This window comes from Vanellus vanellus (assembly GCF_965231255.1).
Source record: "Vanellus vanellus genome assembly, chromosome: 3".
Taxonomy (NCBI): Eukaryota; Metazoa; Chordata; class Aves; order Charadriiformes; family Charadriidae; genus Vanellus; species Vanellus vanellus.
The window spans coordinates 10,961,350-10,984,738 of NC_138907.1; the positions used below are offsets into that span (position 1 = coordinate 10,961,350).

General features: G+C 39.2%; 1 protein-coding gene across 3 annotated transcripts; it reads right to left on the minus strand.

The window, feature by feature from the left end:
* Positions 1 to 807: 807 nt before the first annotated feature.
* ETAA1 (ETAA1 activator of ATR kinase) lies at positions 808 to 11,343 on the minus strand (the record flags this gene model as incomplete). 3 transcript variants are annotated; one of them, XM_082481561.1, is made up of 7 exons in its annotated part: positions 808 to 1,001; positions 3,418 to 3,558; positions 5,469 to 7,600; positions 7,943 to 8,061; positions 9,655 to 9,731; positions 10,009 to 10,146; positions 11,118 to 11,343. In XM_082481561.1, 6 exons carry the CDS (start codon positions 11,341 to 11,343, stop codon positions 3,443 to 3,445), a joined length of 2,808 nt encoding a protein of 935 aa, XP_082337687.1. In that variant the 3' UTR covers positions 808 to 1,001; positions 3,418 to 3,442. The 3 variants fall into 3 exon arrangements, with proteins under 3 accessions (XP_082337687.1, XP_082337686.1, XP_082337688.1); XM_082481562.1 differs by lacking the exon at positions 808 to 1,001 and adding an exon at positions 2,995 to 3,019; XM_082481560.1 differs by lacking the exon at positions 808 to 1,001 and having other exon boundaries at positions 2,265 to 3,558.
* Between the last annotated feature and the right edge of the window lie 12,046 nt (positions 11,344 to 23,389).

The window sequence follows — 23,389 nt, forward strand, 5'->3', positions numbered from 1 at the left end:
TGGTGTGTACCCTTTCAAGATATACATAGCTAGACAGTTTATTTTTCACTAGATTTCTTCTAAGTCTTTTGGATGTTTCTGACCAACCAATATGAATATATATATCTTTAAAGACAAAAATTTCTACCTTGTGGAATTTTATTTTTGATATTGTGGAGGGTTGTTCTTCTTTGTAACTTTCTATGCCTTAATGAATCCTCTGCCTGCATTGACTGCACCAATGAAACTATATGGGGTTAAAGTATTTCTCTAAGCTTTCCACTTTTATCAAATTTGCCTAATAGGAGTGGTTTAATTTTAACACAAGAAATTATTTCTGTTGCTAATAGTGTCAAGTCACGAAAAAAAGTTAAGTCTATTCAGTTGTCAACTGAGAGATGGTATATGGTAGGGCATTTGAGGATAGCCAGCCTGTGACCAAAAAAATATTAGTAGTTTGTCTCTACATCAGTTAAACCATTATCCCAAGAACTTGTAATTCCTATTTGGAAAGTAATGTTTAAGAAAAAGCAAATTACAGGCCTTGAAGTATAATATCTATGCTAAAAATAGGTATTTATGAAAAGTAAAATAAAAAACAAAGCCCCTCTATTACGATGGGTTTATTAGGGGAGGGCACCAGATGCATTTGGTGTAAACTGTCAAAATTACTGTGTTTCACACTCATCAGCAAATAGATTCTTTAGATACGGTTAAGCAGCACATAGGAAGTACTTGGGTAAGCAAGTAAGTGACAGTATTTGGTCAAAAAGTAGTTTGTTTCTTCCTCCAATTGGAAAGTTTGCAGACTCCCTTCCACACTCCTCGTGGCAACAGAATTCCCCCTGTCACACACTGAGCTCTTATTTTACAGCTCAGGAGACGAGAGGGTTGGTTAGATGCTCGTGTTAAAGGATGAGCCAGTATATTCTTACCCTGCTCTCAGGGGGAGACCAGTGGCGGGATTTTAGGCGGGCAGCTCCAGGGCCTTTCCGTCCTGCGTGCTGAGAAATGAGCATCACCTGGAAGGGCAGGAAGCTAGTTTTAAAGTTTGAGTGTGCTCAGGGACATAGTGGCAAGCGTTCAGGATGTATCATTTTGTATGCCGAGCTTGGGTGCCGTTATGTGCTTAGCCTGTATTTCATGTTACGTATCTACTATTTATCCCAATTTCAAACCTGATTAAAAGTTAGTCCTTTCACATCAGAGAATATAACCTTCCTAAAATAAAATACTCTCCAGCACCCACAACAGTTCCTTCCTTTCCAGTTAGCTCATGAAGTATAACTAACCATACTATCCTTGAAAACAAAAAATATCCCGATTCCTTTACAGAATTGTCTCAAGAGAAATATCCTGGGGAGGGAAGGGTTGATAAGCTGAACACTGTCCCAGCAAAAGCCTATTTTTTATCTTTCGCAATAAGATTTGACATTCTCATGTATCACCACTTTAAAAGCCAGTTTTGTAACTCTCGTATCTAATACTGATAGTAGAAACCTTTTTGCATTGCCACTTTCTTGGCCAATATTGCATCTGGCAAGTTACCTGATAGTTTAGATTTTCCTAGACCGCCACAAAGACAAGCATATCCCTCAGATACACGCATCAAACTACATTCTCAGGAGAAATAGAATCTTTGCAACAGCCATTATTTGGGGTTTACATTTATTTGTCATATGGACGTGCAAATCTTCTCTCTTATAAACTGTTTGAACACTGCCAGCAGAGGCTTGACAACACAACAGAGAGTCTTGATTTTTTGCATGTTATATTATCTGTTAAGGGTATTATTGTGATAAAGTTCTTTGAAAAGCTGAAAACATTTTTTCTGGGTTAATTTTCAGTCAGATCAGTAAGTTGATCCAACTCATCATATCTTGCACAACAGCTGAAGGACAGGGAGCTGCAGCTACAGACTGTAAGTAACCCTTTTTGGGCACCAGCACTGTCTTTGGTAGACTTGGGGAATCTGATGTCATAACCAACTAACTAGCACCAAGAATGGTGGTTAATACAAAAGCAAATACAGTAGTTTGAAAACCAGTACAGTTGAGTATTTCAGGACTCCAGTGGAGATGGTTCTGTGTAGAACCAGTTCCTCCACCAAGGATTTCTAGTTTGAATGGATCAAAGGAAGCACTTTGTCACCACAACAGGCAGAAAATTGAGGCTTGGAATAATTGGGTAAATTATCAAGAGAGAACGTTCAGGTAAAGTCCATATGGAATTCCCATTTCACTCCCTTTTACCAGTTTCTGTAGTATAGTATTTTCCAGAACAGATTAGAAAAATGTAAAAAAGTTTAATGATGATTTACAAATATACAATACTTAGATTTTTAGGAGTTACAAAAATGGCACATACTACAGAAACCAAAAGCTTTCTCTAACCTTTGGTACATTTCAAAGTTATTTATTTACAAAGAAAAATCGCAGTCACTTTTCATAGTGTCACATGTTTACATATAAGCATTTCTCAGTTGAAAAATATCTTGCAGCTTACCCACAGGCAGTTTTTGCAGTTTGAGCTCTGCACCCATCTATCACATCAAAAATTCTATCAGCCCCTGTTAAGCTGACATGACATTGCATTTTTATGTTTTAACAGCCTTTACTTTGAAAAAATATGTACAACCCATAAGGCTAAACTGATTCATAGTTGTTGAGATTTCACCTGGTGTATTTTATATTGCTCATGGTTTGGTAAAATGACATAGGCTACTTCTTTTCATTAGCTCGGTAATACATGTTTAGAAAAAGGTGGTCCAATTTTATTAGCTAGGGTATTTCAAACTCTTCATGAATGGAATTAATAATAATAAAAAAAAAAAAGATAAGATGTCCTTTCCATGATGCTTTCTCACCTTATGAAACTTTTATATTAAATTCTTTTTTCACTATGTACAATTCTTACCTAAGGTAATGGAGACAAACTGAGCACGCTCTCCAAATCCTGTTCATTTCCATTAGTTTTCCAATGTTGGATGTTTTCTAGATTGTACTTTTCTTTAACCCAAAACTTAAAAACTTTCTTCTACCTGAGAGCAAACATTAGTATTTTTTTTAGTCTGTGTGTCTTCTTATAGATTAAAATACTTGCAATAAGAGAAATACAACCAAAAGATACAGCCTGTTTTTGACATCTTCTACTTATGTGTGTATACAAACACTTTCCTCTCTGATGATTTTCAGACTATACAATTTCAACACATAACAGTTTGTGAACTCAATACAATCTTCATTGCGCTGAAGGTAGTTTGGCACTTACGCATTTACAACTGGTAGTTTTTCTTTATGAATAAATACCACCAGAGTATTAGTTACGGTTCAGGTCAAGATTTTTTAAATTGAGAAACAGAAAAAGCTTGCTGTCAGTAGCTGTGAAGAGATTAAAAAGTGTATTCCAGCACTGCAGTATTTCCTCCCAAAAACTTACTCCATAGACAAAACAAACTCCAAATTCAAGCATCTTTAAAGAATGCCTGCATTCTGGATTTTCTTCGTGCAAGAGCTTCTTGTTTTTTTCTTTCAATTTCTTCTTGAGAACATTTTCTATTTTTTTGTTCCACCACAGACACTGTAAATAAAAAACATTTATTAGGAGCCTTCAAGTTTTTTCAATATGTATTTTAACTTATCTGTTTTCAGTGTTTGAAGATCTATGGCAAGAGCACACTATTCTGACGTACCAGGCACCCAAGTTAAAAATGGCTCATCTAAGCTGTCCCCAAGGCAAGAAGGGGGATAAGATGCATGACCTTTGTAGTGCTGCTGATTACTGCCTCCCAATTGAAAATACTGGGATGCAGACATTTGCTTCGAGGAAATTTTACTTGGTTGCCCTTCAAGTGAACCTTGTGACACCAGGAGTCAACATAGGAGATGGCGATGGGTTAAGAAAATTAAGGCTATCAGAGTGAAAAGGGCTCTACAATTTAGTGAGATAGTATAGACAGAGGGGTCAGATACAGTACAGGTGTCACACAAATAAAGCCAGAAAGGTTGAAAAAAGGTCAAAAGTAGCAATAAAAATTGGCAAAGGAGACAAGAACATGATAGCTAAGCGTAATATTTTATATGTTGTGTTACAGAACTATAAATTCCCATAAATAAAATCCTGACCTGACTAGAACCAAGAGGAACACTCCCCAAACATGTCAAGAATCTTACTGGTTTTATATGCCAATTTCTAATTAATGAATTTTTAACAAGTAGTCTTTCAAACTGGATAAATAAAACAAAGGGTCTCTTTGCATCTTAAAAAAAAAGATCTCCTTGAAAAATTACATATCAGTTTTTGAATGGATCACTTAACATTTATTTTTTTGTTACAGCAATGTCCTTCACGAAAAATTTAACATGAGGACAGTTGTTGTTTATCTGTAACGAAAATCTGTGCTATTCTTTTTCATTGCTTTTTGCTCTAGAACATTCCACAAAGTGAATAGTTATGTCCTCCCTCCTTTCTCCCTTAACACCTGAAATTGCTTCTTTGCTGGAGAGGAAACACAGATAAAATACCAATTCTTCAAACAATGCTGGCTGATAGTTTACAGGAATTTGGGGTTTTGTTGTTTTTGTAACAGTGCTTCCTGAAAATTGAGGTTGATATAGCACACTCTAAAGGCACATTTTATCAAAATTAATATTGATTAAAACTTCATCAAGCCATGAGATCAAGTAAAAACAAGACTGACTGACACTTGACTGGTTCTACATTTCCCTAGCAAGTAACAGCCGTGCATGGAATATTACAGACTGTCGCTTGACGATGGTAAAGTGACCGGCCTCCTCTCTACATGAAAGGAAATCTTAGTGTTTAGACTGATAACACAAGAATATTTCACTGGCAGCTTTAGCCACAGAGCAGACAACAATACATGCTGAGGTTTCAGAAGCGTCGAATGATTCGAGGTTCTAATTTCCAGGTGTACAATAATAAAAAGAAATTGGCATTCTGGTATCACCTGCTGCCTTCTTTCCCTGCCCCAGCATTAACTGGGGTTTTATGAACCATGGCTGAGATAAGTAATTTTTAATGTTTTTCAAAATGAACTGTAAATTAAAGCACAGATTCACTGTGCTACACTTTTACTACACTACAACATCTACTATGTATCAAAATAGTAGTATATTTAAGTAACTATGTAAGAGTATGGTATGCCCAGTGCTGCCATCAGCCTATACTTGATCCTAGTGATTCCAAGTGTCTATGGAGAGAGAGTGTGAAGTATTCAGAGAGGTGGAATGAAAATGGGAAACAGAAGTCCTTAACTACAGGAATTCAAGAGGTGCATGAGGACAATTTTATTTTGGAGAAAATAGCCTCCAAATTCTTGTTAGAATGTTTACTAATGCCCAAACTGAATGGATGAATATTGAAACCTACTATAAGTTGTGATACAGTATAAATGTCTCTGACATTCTGATTACAGTTAAAAAAACCAAACAAAAACAGTCCAACAGTGATACAATAAAGACAAATACCTGATGTAGGCAGCGCAAAAGACTCTGAAAGGTGCCTCTTGAAAGGTGGTTTCTTATTGTCAAGCTTGCTGTGCAAAGTCACATTCACCTGATTCTTGCTTCCTTCCAAACCCTGCAGTGTAATTCCAATGCCAGAATGACTGCCTGGATTTTCAGATGCTACATGAAGAGCACCCTGAAAATTGTTAGTCTTTCGGAACTTAAACTTTGAAGGCATAAGTGATGTTTTGTTACCAGAACTGTTACTTGGCATCTTTCCTGTATTATACAACAGATCTGGGCTATCTGATGTTTTGCTATTAAAAATGTTTGCTGCATTAACAGGACTTACTTCAGAACCAGTCTCTCCTGCTGGCACAGAATTTGACCTGTACCATTTTCCCAAAACAGTCTTTGTAGTATCTTCAGACACAGCTTGATGACAGTTTTTAGACAGTGTGTATTTACACTCCATAGAAGTACCTGAGATCACAGTTAAAGGACTTGAGCTGTTTTTACAGTTCGCTGCGTGACCTGTTGTGGATAGCCCATGTGTAACCTTTGATGAATTCCTACAGGAATCATTCAGTGAGAGTGCGTCCTGTTTTGCATTTGTTTTTTGTACCAAGAGGCGATCAGATAGTCCTTGTTTAGATGATGGGAAGCTGCTATCAGCATTTGATCTGGAATTAATACTGGCTCCTTGTATGGTTTTAGCTCTTTCATTTCCTTGTTTAACATCCTGGCTCTGAGTCTGCTTTTCTATATCGTCACACACCTGATACAACAATTCATCATCCTCACAGTTTGCATCCCAGAGACTATTGGATTCACAAAACATATCTAATATCTCATCAGAGAATTTGGGTTCATTCCAGTCATCAAATGACAGAGGAAATTTCTTTGGTATTTCAACTTGATTTAAGTGACCTGTATGAGCTTGGTTAACCATTTTAGTTAGATCACTAGGTTTCGCATTGGTAGAAACACTGGATGTTTGACAGAAAATGTTGTGCCTGCTATTCCCAGGTTTTTCGGCCCGTTGTCTATGAAGATTAGATCTTGAAGGAAAAAGAGGAAGAGGATCGCTTTTAGGCTGAATAGTTTCATTTCCATTCTTAACTTGAGATTGCGTTGAAACAGGAACATAGTTCAAATCACTGTTTTGGGCACTTTTCCAAGTAGAATTTATTTTACCTGGCTTAACGTCACATTTGCTGTGAAAGGCCATGGTCTCTGTCTTTGAGTTTTCTGTCTTATTGTATGGCTTTTGTAATGAAAGAGATTTTGCAGCATTCTGTGTGGTTTTACTAGAATGTTTCAAAGGTGAAAACTGCAAAGTGTTAGATTTGTGTACACTCCTCAAACAAGTTACTGAATTGCAACTACTTTCCTTTGTTCTGCTAGCATCACTGAAACCATGCACAGATAGATTTGTACGAATTGCTGGTGCTTCTTCAGTACTTATCAATTCAGGATTTTGGGTTATTTGCATCACAAAAGAGTCATCTGCCAAAAAATCTGTATCCCAGTCATCAAAATCATCATTAACTACTCCAGCAAGCTTACTGGGGACCACCAATTGTGTCTTCAAAGAAGAAGGATTTTTCTTGGTCAACATGCAAGCATCAGGTTTTGGAACACTTCCTAGTGCACACGGAGTATCTTTTTGATATGCCTCTGAATTACCACGTTGCGCGTCTTTAATTTGCTCAGGAAGGTGTTCCTCTTCCAAGGTGCTTTTATTTTCATGGAAACTATTATTTAAAGAAATACTTGATAGTCCTTGGCTCAACTGTCCACTACACTTCTGGGTAGAGCAGTCAAAAAGAGCATGAAGGGCTATTTCAGCCTCAAGGTCTATAGACTTTTGGCTGCTAGATTGACAGGGCTCTGCAGCAGAGATGCCAGTGCTCTGTCCAACTGGTTTGAGAGACAGAGCAGTATTTATTTCAGAAACTTCACCAAGGAGTGATTTCAGATTCTTCATATTTATTTCATCTTTAGAAATATTTAAAGACTCTGAGGCAGTCCGGATGAAGTCATGACCAAACTTTTCTTGCTCCTGAACAGCATCCAGCTCTACTAGATTTTTATCAAATTCCTTAGCCAATTTCATTAGTTCCTCTTCAGGATTTTTTATTTTAAGATCTCTAGATTAAAAAAAAACAAAACAAAACAGAAACCGAAAAGGAAGTCAGACCTACTGAGAAAGTTTAGCCAAGCTCAGTAACACGACCATATGAGATGTTCATTCTATAGTTTAACAACTACAGAGAATATGACTGAATCCCACTGCTTTTAATGCGCAGTCAGCAAGCAATCTTTTTGATAATTCCCAATAAATACCCCATTAAGAAGAGATAACAAGCTCAAAGTTAAAAGCATTTTGTATGCTAATGTACAATTACATGGCTCACTGTACATAAAGGAACACCACGTACCCTTTTTCATGAAACCCCAGCTGTTTTGGGCAAGACAAAACTGTAACTTACCTCGTACAACTTAACTTTGTCCTGGCTCGCGCTTTTACTACTCCAGGTGTACAGGGAATAGCATCCTCACCAATCCACGTCCCTAAAAGGGAGCCTTCATTACAGGCTGCTTTTTCATCCTGAATGATTAGATTTGTAATGCTTAGCAATTTGATGTCAGATAAAGATTGGACTAGACACGCACCTTGCATTAGTCTATTAAACTGGATCAAATCTGTTGAAAGCCACAGATAGGAGCTAAACCAATACAAGCTAAGCGAGATTACTGCAACGTTTTCTACTGATAGTTGTACCACTTAAATTATATCAATCTAAAACAGGAACTTCAATTAAAATAACTCAATTTTACTTTGGTGCTCATATCTAATACTCTGTTTACTTCAGGATTACACATAATCTGCAGTATACCTCTGATCTAGTTTACTTTAGTGCACTGCTAAGGAGCTAGTTGAGATGCACTGTCTTTATCCATTTAAAGTAGCATTAACACATCAGAGAATTTGAAAGAAATCATATTCTGTATGCTTCCAAGAAAAAATTCTGACTTTTTCCATGACAACTCATTTATACAAGGAGCCTTTAAACAGAAATTAGTGAAGTTTAGAAACTAAATGAACTTGTTCCAGAGCTTCAAAGTTTAGGCTTGGATTTGAATTCTGAAATTGAAGAGATACAACACTGCAGTGGTAAAATATGTAGAGGGCCAGAGCCAAATGTTGCATGTGAGAAATTACTGCACCCAAATCAGCAAAAATAATTTGAGCTTTACTAACTGGGTAGTTTTGGGTAGGTTTTCTTTGTTGTTCTGTTTGTTTTTTTGTTTGTTTGTTTGTGTTTTTTTTTTTTTTAATAAAAAAGAACACAAGCAACAGATAGTTGCAAATCCAGTCTGATATTATTTACATTTATGACAGGGCTGTAATCATTTAAAAGGTAGAAAGCTGCATCACTTATCAATGATTTTCCAATTCTTAAGTATAGTTTTTCACAAATACACCAAACAGTGAATACATTTTACATGACCCTGTCAAATAAGCAGGCATATTTTGCAAGCTAAGTACTGCAGAACTGGTTCAGGAATAATAGGTTCTCTTCTTGTACTTAATAAAAGGCAAGCAATAAGCCAACACTATCTTATTTTCACTTTCCAGGCTGTGGACATCAGGTTTACAGCAAGAGAGGGAAACCAAGAACATAGATCTTAGGGTAAAAAGACAATTATTTAGAATAAGGAGGCAATGTTACTCTGTTTATTTTATTGTGGCTCTCGCATCTGAGTCTTGTTCTTGTACTTCAGCAGTCATTCCAGATCATTCAAAAAGCTTAAAAACAACTGCCAATTAAATCCAGTATGTGAAGAAACTCTTACCTTTTAACAGATGAGTGATTAAGGATAAATAAACACAACAGTACTCATAAGACAGGGGCAATAACTTGTAGCCTGAAAGTAAAACTTTCTAGAATGCAAGTCCAATTTCTTAACACATCCTTTTTTACAGCAGATGTCACTCATAAGAGCAACCAGTCAAATGCTATGCTTATGATTTTAATTCATTCCAGTTTTATGAACATGTTACTAGTCTTCCACACACCCAATTCTTACCATATTAAGGAGATTACTGTAACTAAAATTGAGCCTTCACTAAAACTGAATACTGTAGCACTATTCTGTTTGATGACTGCATATACAGAGAATAGAAAGTAACAATTACCTGAGGAGCAATACGATTAACAATTTCTGAAATTTCTACTGCGCATCTACTGGTAGACTGTTTGGGTTTTCCATTGCCTATGAGAAGAAAAAAAACCTTCTTAAAAACTCAAAATAATTCAATTTATAAAGTGCAGTACATCTCAAATAATTCAAATATATGTGCTAAAATCAGAACTTGATTCAGCACTACATTGAAGAATTTAAGGGTTTTTAATAAAAACAAAACCAAACAACCTATCCACGATAATAAAAAGGGACTTTTTTTTTTTTCCAAGAAATTTGATAACTTTTCGTACGCTCCCACTACATGCCTCAAATAGGCGCTGTGAAGTCTGGATTTCGTTAGTATTACCTAGGCTGTGCGCAATTGGTGAATGAGGATCCCAAAAGATTTCTTGCTGTATATCGGTGTCATTAACAGGAGAGCTGAAAGTAGGTATTCGGGATTTCCTACTCAACGACCTCTTTGGTGTTTTATGTAAACATGGCTCTGTATAAACAGAAAGATGATCCTTAATAAAAAATAACACATAAAAGACCAAAATAACTTAGAACACACAACAAGACAAGGCATAAAGAAGGTGCTTTAGGAACTTCGAGTTCACACTCATCAACATTCCTTTACTTAGAACAGGAATATTGTTCACAACTATACATTTAATGCAGAACATGACTCTATTTTTGTCAGTTACATCACCACAGAGAGAGTATTATGTGATACTGACAACTATACGCTCAGAATCTGATGGTAAGGATGAGAACTGTCAATCCTCCTATTTGACGGAATACTGACTTCAGCTTACATCAAGAGAAAAACTACATATACCTATATGGGAGAATATTTTGTATTCTGGTTTGCTCTGTGTCTTTCACCCAGACTCTGATTTGGGTCACAACTTTAATGGGGCCTCAAACGGTTCTGGGTCACAACCTACCTGTGTCTGTACTTCCCTCCACTGGGCCTTTTCAGCTAGGACTGTTAAAAGTGGGAATATAGCTATTCAAAACCAGCTTACAGCTGTCTCAGATCAGTAAGTGAACTGAACATAGTAGGTGAAGCTCAGCTGGTCACCCCTGCCCTTTAGAAACGACACTGCAGATGTGGAAGCCTACAGAAATAAGTTTAAAAGATGCATTTACTACGTGAGAAGCATCTTAGGAGATACTTTGCACTGAAGCGGTTAGCACAGCCAGGCTTTATCCTCTCCTCGAGTGGATTAGCGTCTCCAGTCAGTTCTAACCATCTGCCGGGGGAAGATGCTCTTCCTCTCTCCATGGCAAGAGCTGCCCCTTCCCGACGCGCAGGGCCGGGGCAGCGCTGGGGGGGGGGGTGGGGTGGGGTGGTTACACCTCAGCAGCCCCCTCCTCACTGGCAGGCCGCGCCTCCCCCTGCGCTCCAGGGCTAGCGGGCCGGGCCGGGCCCCCACCGGCGCGGTGCCCCCAGGGCCGTTCCCGCCGTACCTGCAGCGCCGCGCACCGCCGCCTCCCGCGACGGCGACGGCCGAGGCGGGCGCGGCACCTCTCCCGCGGGCAGGCCTCGGCCCGCGCCGCCTTCCGCCGCCGCTGCGTCCGCCGCGGGGGGCTCCACCGGCCGCTGCCGGGTGAGCTGCTGCTCCTCGCCGCCGCCGCTCCGCCTCCTCAGGGCGGCGGGCCTGAGGCAAGGCCCTTTCCGCCGGCTACCGGGCATAGCGGGCGCCGCGGCGGCGCCGCATCAACCCCGCCGCCGCCGGCGCCGCCATTTTGCCGGGGAGCCCGCCGCGCCGCTGCCGATTGGCCGGCGCCGCGCCGCCTCGAGCAGCCATTGGCCCAGCGCGGCGGGGGGCCGACCTACGGGCGCGGCAGAGAACTGCAGCCGCGCGCCTCTTGGCTCCGCCTCTTCTTTCTCCTCCTGAGGGGATTTCGCTTCTCCGTCCCGGCGCTGCGGGGGTCGGATCTCTTTAGGCGAGTCGCCCTCGGACTTCCGCCTTCAAAGCTTTTGAGTCCGGTAGTTAAGTGAAAGAAAAGCTGAAAGCTCACCGCCACAGGGGCTGGATGTGGCCTCCGACGGGCCGCGGCCTGAGCTGGCCTCGCGTTCCTCTGAGGCGGCTTCGTCTCTGAGGCGGCCTCGTGCCTTCGGTTCGCCTGTGGCTCTGAGTCCGCGCCCCGCCCGCCCTGTGGCGGTCCAGGTCTCTGCTGAGGACAGATATATATACCAGACAGGTATAAAGCGTTTCAGCCAAGCAGGGGAATTGAGGCTGGCAAAGAGAAACTTACAGAAGCCAAATTTGGTAGGTAAGAAATTAATGTGAGGTTCTTGAGGGACTGTGATATTACATCACTATTTAAAATAATATAAATGCAAACACATGTACGTATTACATCGTAAGGTGGTTATTTCCTCCCTGAGCTACTAAATGTAAACGTATAAACATATCTACCAAGCATATAGGGTCAAGGAGTGAACTCTTTTATAGGTCAAGGAATGAACTACTTGTGTATTGGTTGCCTGCCTGGTTTTCATTTAATCAATTTGCAGTACTTTGGGATCACACTTCATTTATAAGATGTGAGCAATGGATTTCAGTCTAGAATTGGGAGAATGAGAACTTCTGAAGTCACCAGAGTGATTCCCTGAGTCATGAAACCTCCTCTTTCCACCTGAGGCCTCAGGCAAACAATATGTTTTTTCATTTCTCTATTCTCGTGAGTGTAATTAAAGCCAATAGAAGACTTTTTAACAAGGAAAAAAATAAGTACTATGTATTAAACAGAGAAGTTGTGTTATAACGTGGTTAAAATATCACAGTTAATTGTAGAAAGTTGAATAATCAACTTGTTTATGTCATACCTGTCAAATATAAATTGGGCAAAAGACTAAAATGGGTGAAGAATTAGGCTCCAAAATCCATCATAGACATCTGAACATGGCTACAGCCTTGTAATCATACTAACAAGGGTAGATCTTTGCATTAGTACAGTGTGGTGAAAGTATGCATGACATTTCTGACCATTGGTTTGCAATACAGTAATTAAAAGCCGTATGTACCAAACAGGTATGGAAATGGCTTACCTGGACTCTTTATGCCATAGGCACAATGTAGATTACTTGCTCGTTGTTTCCAGTTAAAATGGATACTGAGAAGAAACTGTCTTTTTACACTAGTGGTAGATAGAACTTGAGGGACAACAAAACATTGAAATCAACATGCTTAGTAGAAAGTGCTACTAAAATCTTGATGTCTTCTACCACTTCTTAGTGACCTCTTAGCAGCTGGGTACTGTAAAGTGGTCTGCACTCATAGTCCTGCATGTTAACAAGCATAGTCTGAAATAGTGTGATCAATAATTAAAATTAAGTGACATTTGTCATATTCACTGAGTGCTGTGAATTTTGCAGTGTCGTCTTTGATTTTTTTTCCTTTCTCCGAGCTCATTGTTCACTAACCTCATTCACAAAATGTGAATATTTGCCACAGGTCTCTCACACATTAGTGAAGTTTTACTCATACAGTAAAAGCATTTTGAAATAAAAAAAAAATAACGTATATCTAGTTCTGCATGAGAGATGCAAAGTTGCATTATGAAAAGTTGGCAAAAAAAAATAATCGTCTGCATGTACAGAAAAGCTGAACAGGTTCATGATGGAAAAAAACCTGCCACTTTCCTAATGAATAAAAATATGTATATCTCTTTGCAGCTTAAGAACTTAGCTCTGAGCTGATGCTGTTTATTAGGTTAAGAAATGTAGTGGTAGAAGTCTGTGATGTTGAAGGGTTTCTCTGTGGAGCTGTAGCCTCAAGGAGGAGGGAGTTTGCGTTCCCTTGTCATGGTATGAGCAGCTGGATCAATGGCTAATTGTGGTGAGGCTGCGTTCCAGGGACTTGCAGCAAACTCCTAGTGCTGCAGTTGAGTCCTGCTTTCAAGTCAAGAGGGATAAATAATGGAGGAGATCGAATTAATAATAAAGTTAGTTTAGTTTTTAATAGTACTTACAAGCTGCCCGAGAACTTGTCGCTGTGTTTTATGAGACAAGGATCTAAAAATGAAATTAAATAAATGTGGAAGATCTGAGAAGTTTCTTAAGAATTTCCTGTCGGTGTAATGAGAGCATTGAAAATAAGAGTGAAAAAAAGGCTTCTTTTTAAAGTTCTTTGAGTACAGCTCTTTAAAGTGAGCATTTTTATCTTCGAAAGAGTATGTATCATTCATTAGTGAGGTTTTTCAAAATATCTAACATACTGCATCAATGTAACTAACAAAGAGAAGTGACTTTATGTTATAGTTCATCTTTCATTCCCATTAGGACTGGAAAAAAGGGAAAACCAATAATAGTGATTTTGATGAAAATAACAAGAGTTGTGAGAGGGCGGAAGTAATTATAAATAATGAAATTAATTTGACAAATACTGCCTTTTTCCAGAATGTTTTTAAATGCTCTGTGACATTTTCAAAGTGAGCTGTCTTGTGGTTTTTTTTGTTCCCAAACTACATTTTCATTTCAAAATTGATTTCTTTTTAGGGACTGAAAAAGAAGTAAACAAAACACACACATGCACTCATAATTTGTCTCCAAAGAAAACATGTGTGCGTGCATTTTGATCACCTGAGACCAGGTGAAAAGACAAATTCTCCAAGCCATATGTTCCTTGGATAATTTGTTTTAAAAAATGGTCTGGCTACAAACTCTACAACTCAGTACAATTATATGGTACTTTAAACATAAACATGTTTTCTCCTAGAGAAGGAATAGTTAAATAAAGAGTGTATGTAGCTGGTTAGCTACCTGTACTATGTACTGAAGGAAATATGACAAACGGGTCACGGTCTCTCCTATACTTCTGCAGTTAGGCTTCTGGCAAGACAGGAATTAAGAAAATTCATGGGCTTTCCAAACCTGTGAAAACCTGTCTCTTTCTCTGGTTTTGTATAAAAGCAAAATGCAAAAGCAAACGTTAGCAGAAGCAAAATATACCTCAGTTTATAACACTACTGCATTAGGTCTACAGTTCTGCAGAAGTCCTCAGTAAATTTCAGTGGTCCCGAGCACAAGAGTCTCTGGCCATGCTTCCTTGCATGGTGCGGACTGCCCTCAGCCTTGTCGTGTGTTTTTGCGGAGTGCGGCTCAGCAGTGCTCAGGGATGTGCAAAGGGCCACCGAGCGAGGTAACTTAGGTGCCTGCTCTCTTCTAGCCAGCTTTGCCCATTCAGAGCTGGCTTACATGTTTGTGTGCAGCGCGGCCTGGTGCCGCGTAGGCCTAGCCTGGCATGTCTGGCTTCACAGCTGTCACAAGGAGATAATAGTACTTACTGCAGCGTGGGTTGTCCTGGGGATAACCACGGGGCTGTTGGATATGGCAGTGAGAGGAACTGTATAAACAAGAGGAGTGAATTTAGATGCTTAATATAAGATGCATTTATAAATACAACCCTGTGGACCCAAACAAAAATAAATGAAGACACTGGTATAAATATTAGCTATGAAATTAGAATATTCTAGCCACAGTTTTCTGCCTTTCCCTCCCCCCAGAAGTCCTGCTCATCCGTATATTCTCTTAAGAAGCCTTGGAGTGTTTACTGAAATAGAGCAGCACATGATAGCAGATAGTTTATACAAGTTAACTGTAAGAAATATGTGTTTTTTTGCCTTCTTTGGGACCTTAGGAAAAACTGAGAGGGTATCTGAAATGTTAACTTAATGGACAATAATTTTTTCCATCCATAGGGGAACACAGGCATCGTGTGTGTATTTTTGCTTTTATTAATAGCGTTTTGATAGCATGGTTATAAAGCTTGTCCTTGGCTTGCCTTGAAATATCATACTGACTTCACTTATTACAGAATGTTACTTTAATTTTCCAAGGTGAAATGTTCGCAGAGCAGAAACTGGTGAGGAAAATATGGCCAAACCAGTTACATGTACCTTTATTTTTAAAGTGCTGTCCAGAAGGGTTTGCAGCAATTTTTGCTGATGCATAAATTGACCTAGACAGTAAATGATACATGACCTTAAAAGTATCTGGAGTAGCCTTGCTTGAGAATTTTTAGTAGAGAGTTATTAAATGTCAGATTAATTTACACAAGCATAGCCTAGTTTATGCTTTTGCATTCTCTTTCCCTCCGCCATACCATCCAAGAACCATAGAAGCTTTAAAAATATTTTACATATATCTTTTTTTCTCTAATCATAGAAGTTCATCTTATTTTATTTATCACAAGCAGAAAAAATAAAATTTTATTTATCACATACAGAAAATGTGAGACTATAATGTGGCTCACAAAGGCCTGATCCAGCAGAGCACTTAAGTACCTGCATAACTTCATCGTGATGACATTTTCCATTGCTCATTAACTGGCATTTAAAGGAAATTTTCCATTGCTTGGTGTCTGGGCATTTAGAGGAAATTGTCAGCCAAAATGGGTGAGCCATTTAGAAGAATTAGGTCAGGGAGTGAACAGGCTACGAGTCACAGAGGTCTGTAGGGAGTCCTGGAGGTTCAGGCCCCTTGCAGAAAGCTGGAGATAGGCACCGGGAGGGCCTTCTATTAGGTATTTATTATAATGTAGGCTTAATTGCACAGCTGTTCTCCAGTGCTCAGGGTGAACTGCATTGAGGAGATGAATCATGGTTGTGCAAGACTGGGGAGACCGCTGTTGGTAGAAGTTCTGCCTTAAATCTTAGCTGGGCCAGTTAGCTTCAGCGCACTGCTGCTTGGGGGCAGCTCAAACGCTTCTTCTCAACAGGTACAGTAATCTAGGCATCTCTGGGTTGTGCTGGTTTACACTGAGTAGGCTTGCACCGAGGAATGACCGGGAGGAGTCTTGAGACAGCCACCCCCATCCACTCACCTATTTGCTGCATCTGGCCCTGCCGCCAAGGAACTTTCAGAGCTTTTCACTGTTTTTCGCTCATGTCGGTGCTATCTATCATTGTTTGCTGTAGCAAGGAGGACATGCATCTTGGGTGATCCTCCCAGCTGAGATGCACCCTCTGCTACCATATTGCTTGTACATGAAGAGAAGACATAAATAAGGGCAGGATCAAAAACTGTTTGTGGAAATTAGAGCAGCAAGATTTTCTTTTCTTTTCTTTTCCTTTTTTTTTTTTTTTTAATCTGTTGATCCTGCTGTATTACAGCTCCAGGCTATCAAGGAGTGAGAAATAGGTTTTCTGTTCTGCTCTCTTAGTTTCTGGATTTTTTTTTTTTATCCTTTATAAGAAAACAAGTTATAGGGTTCTTTAAATAACAGGAAGGAATAGGTTTCCAGCTTGTTTGGAAAGTCTGACAAATATTAATCTACTATATGTCCTGTAGATGATTTCTTTCATCAGTGACAAAAACTGACCTGTATTTGAGATCTAGACTTGCTAAAATTCTCACATGCTACAGTGTGAATCGGTGAAGTCGTTTGTCAGCTTCCAAACACAAAGCAGTAGATGGTGAGAGAAGACAGGTTTTTGATCAAGCATTCTGGAGAAGAAAATAGGCACTGTTTATTTATTTAAAGTAGGCTTAGCTTTTGATTGATACATCTGCTCCAGGAGAGTGTTTAGCCTGCAGTCCTAAATAGCTTACTGAAGAATCAGTGATCAAACTAGGGTGAAATTCTCCAAGTGCAGTCATTCTCTGTTCTTCTCCAACATACTCCGCCATTTCTGAATAGACTATTTTTATGTCAAGTGTTCACAGCTTGCAGTTGGAAAACCAGTTTCAGTTACTAAAGTGCTTTTTTTTTGAGGCTTTCATTTTATAAATTCTATACTTTATCCTTTGAGCCTGTATCCCATTAACTGTAAGCCACAGTTTACATGGAAATGCATAACAATGAAGTCTCTCTGTTCCATGTGCGTGTGTGACTCTCATTATGCAGCGTATACTGCTGCTGGTTTTAATGTTGGGGTGATTGGAAGTTATTCTCTCCCAACAGTGGTTTTGTCATCTCTGCACAATGATTTGAAGTCTCTGACCAGTACCTGAAGCCTGCATTATAGGACCGTTGCCTTGTGTGACTCAACTGCCATTATTGGTTGTTTCAGTGACAAGACCAAGCTTGGAGTGGATTTGGAGGTTTGGCCTCAAGTTGTGGAGCCCTAGTTCCAGGAATGAGGCAAGATAAAAATTATGTTTCTGATGCCTCACTTGTTTTCTGGTGGCACCATTTCTTTCCCCAGAACAGTTGGTTTTGGCAGCTTCCTCAAGCAGGACTGAGTTCTGGGCCCCAGGATCCTTTCCAGCTTTATACGCCGTGGCCTGATGGTCCTAATTCACAGAGTGAGCAAACAAGTGCCAGATAAGAATTAGACACCCTTTTGATTATTAATTTTTTCATTTATTTTCAGATGGCTTTTCCTTTTGTCGTATTGTTCACACATAATGCGTCTGACTCTTCCTATGTCACACTACATCTTCGCAGTAATTTTCTGTGCTGTTCTGTCCCTCTGGATTTTACAGCAGTGGATCAGAAAGGAAGTGCAAGCCCTAGCAGAAATAATAAATCCACTGCAGGTCTTGAAGGTACTAATTTCTGCAAAACAAAATACTGCCTCAATTCTGTTATGGGCTAGAAGGGGTGATCAAAGTGAAATACATTCATTGTGGAATTGGTTTGCAAAGCCTGCTTCTAAACCATTACATACTCTTTCTAGATTTCTTTTTTTCCCTGCAAAAGTAAATAACGCAGTTGTGTCCAGCCTGGCCTGTAGCGCTCAGTCCCATACAGCTCTCAGGAAGTTCAAGGATGTCTCCCAAACCTGGCTTGTGTCACAAGATGGGCAGGGAAGCTGTGTTGGCCTAGCAAAGGGGTCACTGGATAATATGGATGTGGATAACTCATAAGAGATATGTGAGGGGCTGCAAAATGTGGTACTTGCGGGTTGTGCTGAGAGCCGTCCACATAGTTGCTGCACTGGAGTGCTGGGAGTCACAATCGTCTCCCACCTGTTGAATCACCTGGAGCACTCAAAAGTCTGTGGCATATGTCCTGTGACTCCAACCAGAAGGTTGGGGTGGTTGGTCATCACTGGAGTAATCTGACATTTGAAAAAATATTTTAGGAACTGTCCTATAATTACAGATATTTCTAATCTGTGCAATCTATCTAATTAGGTTCAACCATGCCCAATTCCATGTCTGATTGCCTGAGCCCTTCCGCTTAACCAGTCAGGTTTATTCAATAAGGTGTCCTATAATGTTATTTCCTTCCTTGAGAGTATATGTTATCATCCCTGACATAGACTTAAGAATCCCTCCACTTTTTTCTTATTTTAGCATCCTCTGTCTCCACAGTAAAGCCCTGGGCTTTAGTAAGGAATCACCTAGCTGAGGAGAAACCTAGGTGAGACTTTGGATCTCATTGGTTTTATTTCTAAGTGCCTAGAAGATTCTTAAGAGACACAGCAAGTATAGAGTAGGGACAACATAGGTAGAATCCCCATAAATTTAATACAAGTTAGTTTAAATAGTGGATTCAAATAGTTAACAAGATTAGAAATAATAAGAAATGAATACAGCTGCACAGGCGGTTGACTCACTATTACTGTCATTTCCTTTTGGCTTTGGTCATGGGGATAACAAGGTAAGAAATAACCGTTTGTTTCCTTTTATTGATTGGTTTGGTATTTGAAATAAAGATGATCTTTTTTTGTCTGAAGTCTTTTGTAAGTTAATATTATGTTAATTAGAATGGATGTCTTCCTGAGCCTTATTTTCTCGTTCATTTGATCTAATTAGCTGATTAATTTTTAATTGCCTACTGAGAGATCTTTACCATATTGTGATTTGTGTTTTACCTTTACATTTGGAAAACAATGGTCGGCCTAAAATGACTCTAAAGTATTGTATTGAGGTATTTCTGCGAAGGATAATTGCAGATTATGATTCCTTCCTGCTTCCTAATTTTAGTGCAATCTACTTTGAGTTAGTACTCATTAATCAGAAAGGTTTGCATAGTGTGGAGTAGTAAGAAGGTGTTTCAGTTAGGCAAGTTTCACAGTAGAGGGTCTGTGACTCGGTGATCAAATGGAAAAGAAATCTCTTGGCTGTGTATGAATACTGCAGTGAACACTTCCCAACTTACAACATTTGTTCTTTTTCTCCACAATAACGTTCTGAGATTCTCAGAATGAACGTATTAATGAGCTTAGAAATAGAAGTATAAAGTTGTAACAAGGCCAAGTGTTGATTAAAACTTATTTTCTGGTGGTGGAAAATAAATCACAGTTCTTGGCAAGTTATTTCAAGTTATTCCCTGAGTGTTTAAATTTTGCGCCTTATTTTTAGACTGGATTAGTCTTGCTGTAACTTCTAGCCCTTGGATCTTGTTCTGCCTTTGCCTGCTAGATTGAAGAGCCCTCTATTATCAAATTTTTGTTCCCTGTGGTAAGCACTTGTAGACTGTGATCAAATCATTCTTTAACTTTCTCTTTGATAAGTTAATTGATTGAGCGCCTTGAGTCTCGCAGTAAGACACATTTCCTAATACCGTAATTGTTCCCCCGGCTTCCTCATAATCCATGAAAATTTTTGATAGTCTTTCTTAAAACAGCACCACGAACCCAGTGAAACTAATAGTCGTTTCACTGATGCCAAATAAGATGGCATAACCTCCCTGCTCCTATTTGTTATTGTTTGCACGTCTGGTGAACATACTAGCTTTTTGTTACTGCACTACTCTAGAAATTCGTAGTGATCTGGTTACTCGTTATGTCCTCCGTTCCCAAATCCTTGCCTCGTCTTTAGGGTCTCTTTTTCCCAGAGTCCTCGCTCATTAAGTCTGTCTCATTATACTTGTTGATCCATGGCCTTCCTGTTGACTATACTGAAGTATGTAGTGTCTGGTTACGCTCACCTAATCCAACTGTCTTCTTCATTATTTTCCATTTTCTAGTCATCTTCCAATATTGTGACAATGATTTTTTTTTTTTAAACAAAAAGGAAAGATAGTTTAGGAGGCAATAACCAATTCCAATACTAGTGCCTTGTACCCCAATCATGTAATGATGGCTTAGCTGTATCTTCTATGTATTTTTAAAGTAGTTTAAGATGCCGTTCTGATTCATCATATCTAATTCTAGCCATCCAAACATTAGCTTCTAATGGTTGGTAGTTTTCTAAGCTCTTAATAGACAATGGAGAGAGATGGAGACCTTCACAGAAAGATGTAGTGGACTTACTGAAAAGTTATAAATCGCTTTTCAGCAGTACCTTTTTCTTTTCATTGACTGTAATAGGAACATAGAGAAGTTAAGACAAGATGCCAAACTCTTAGACAGCTATAATTACTGTGGATGAAACCCATCTCTTACGCTTTTTAGCTTTTTGGTCAAACTATGGTGTGGTACAAAGCCAGTTCTCTTACAGGCATCCATCAAGATGGTTGCCTTTAGCAGTCCAATTTGTAATCGCATCAGAAAATGATATCAGGTTAGCTTGACAAGATCTGTTTTCCGGAAACCCATGTGGATCAGCTTTAATTAGATTATTCCTTTTAGTTCTTTATCAAGTTAGTTATCACTTATATGCCTCTTTTGCTTTTCTATCAGATCTTTTTATCAAATTCCTACTTTTTCCACTTTAATATTGACACACATCCAAATTGTGAAAAATTTGAGGCTCTGATGTCTTAGGTTTTTTAGTTTGTTTCCACCCCATCTATATCAGGTGGAGTTTTCTCTGAGGTGCTCCTGCACTCCCTGATCAGTTGGTGGTAGGTCTCAGGATGACTTACAGCCATCTCTTATAAGAAGATCTTCAGAAGTCTTTACCATGCAGCCTGCCCATATGGTTAAGTCCTGCAGTCTTCACAGTGGAGGGTGAGGTAGTGGTTTTTTGTTGTTGTTGTTTGGGCTTTTTGGGGCTTTTTTAGGACTCAACATGGGAAGTTTCATAAATATATTATATTGTGTGTTTCTTTTTCCAAACTCGCATGTTTTAAAAGATTTTTTTTAATATCTGAGGAAAAGTTACAACATTTTTGATTCTTCTTGCTCTTCCTCTTTCCTTTTTCTCTGTAAAAGAGAGACATCCAGAAGTAAACAGAGAGACTATAGTGTCCCATTGCCCTCTGACTGCAGAGGCTTACACGGCTGAAGGAAAAGCTATGACCTTGTACTGCCTGTGCGGTAAGAGATGAAAACTAACTTCTTCTTTTTTATGTAACATTTTTGCATGAGGAGAATGCTTTGGAATAAGGATTTCTGCCTTCATCTTACAAGAATGCTTGCAGAACGAAAGTGATAAGGGAAAATTTACACAATGGTGTTTTCCTGAACAAGGAGACTCCCCCCAAAGCTTGAAACTCTACCTGACAAACAAGAGTTACTTCATTCAAGTCAACATTTAACTTGAAAACTACTGGTGGCATTTTAAGTACCAATACTCTAAGCTACCTGGTACCAAAATGGTGAACTGCAAAGGCAAGTCATTGCCATCCTGTTCAGCTTGATCCTTCTGCTAGATTTTGAGTAGCACCCCAAAGGACAGATCTCATATTTCATTCCAGCCACCCCTCTTCATCTGTTGGAGAGATGTGTTGCCGTTGTAGAAGTGGATCCTTTCACAAGATGCATAAGGATTTCTTGTACCTAACTGATGGTGGACTGCAATGTCACCAATTATAGGAATAGTGAATTTTCTGTAAAGACAGATTAGAGAAATAATTCAAGGACATGTCCTTCTTCCTGGGTAATCCAAGGACAGATCTTGCTGGGAAGGAAAGATGGTGTTACCTGACAATGATATTTACACTGGCTAATTCTGAGTGTCTTAATAAATATCAGGGAAGCAGTTAATGTCTAGTGTGACTACCCGCTGTTGGAGGTTAGTTTGCCTCAGTTGAAGATGTCTGGAATTTTCTTTCTTCTCTTTTTCTTAGTCTTAGCACTTCCTTCTTTTTTTTTTTTTCCTTTTTTCCTATTCTCTGCTATTTCTGCCTCTGCATAAGAAGTAAAGGTAATAGTTTTGTGGTGGGCAGACCACCAGATGGGCCAATTGGAGAGTTTCAGTTCATGAAGGGACTGGGAATGTTGGGGGTTTTAAGTTCTTACTTTGCTAGACTAGTGTCATATGGGATGTTTTGAGAGAATATTTTCCAAAATGCAGTTTTATAGTCCAGAACTACTGTCTTGTAACACAGCAAGTGCTTCACAGGTGCACTGCATAGTTACTACTCCAACATCTTCTATATCAGCTTAACAGAATATTTGCACTGAAGCCATTTCAGATCTTTGGGACAGATCACACTTACGCTCATTATAGAAGTTACCTAACCAGCAGTGAGTTCCATCTCAACGTGAAGGTATTTATGTGATTACTTCTTGGGAGGTGTTCATCCAAGTGTAAATTACTGTGCCTTGGAACAGATTTTAGCTGGTACCGACAGCTTGGATGACTGGCACATTGTCATTTTCATAACACACCTAAAAGGAAAGCGCCAAAAGAACGTAAGTGGCATTGGTGCAGTGAAAAATTTCCAGTAAAAATTTGTCTCAAGGTATATCAGTAGAAATAGGTAGCCTTCAGTTAATATCTGGGATAAAACAGGATTAGAAACTATTATTTTTCTTTCACGCTGTTTCTGGGGGCGGGTCTCAGTTCGTATGAAAGCAGTGGATGTTGATACCGCCATGGTAAAATTGCGTGGGTTGTGCTCCTTCTAGTGCATGCTTGTCTTCTTTTCAGATGTCGAACTACCCTTCCCCAGCTGTGCTGGTGTCATGAAGATGGCTTATTTTTTGTCCTAACCATTCTGTCAGAGGTT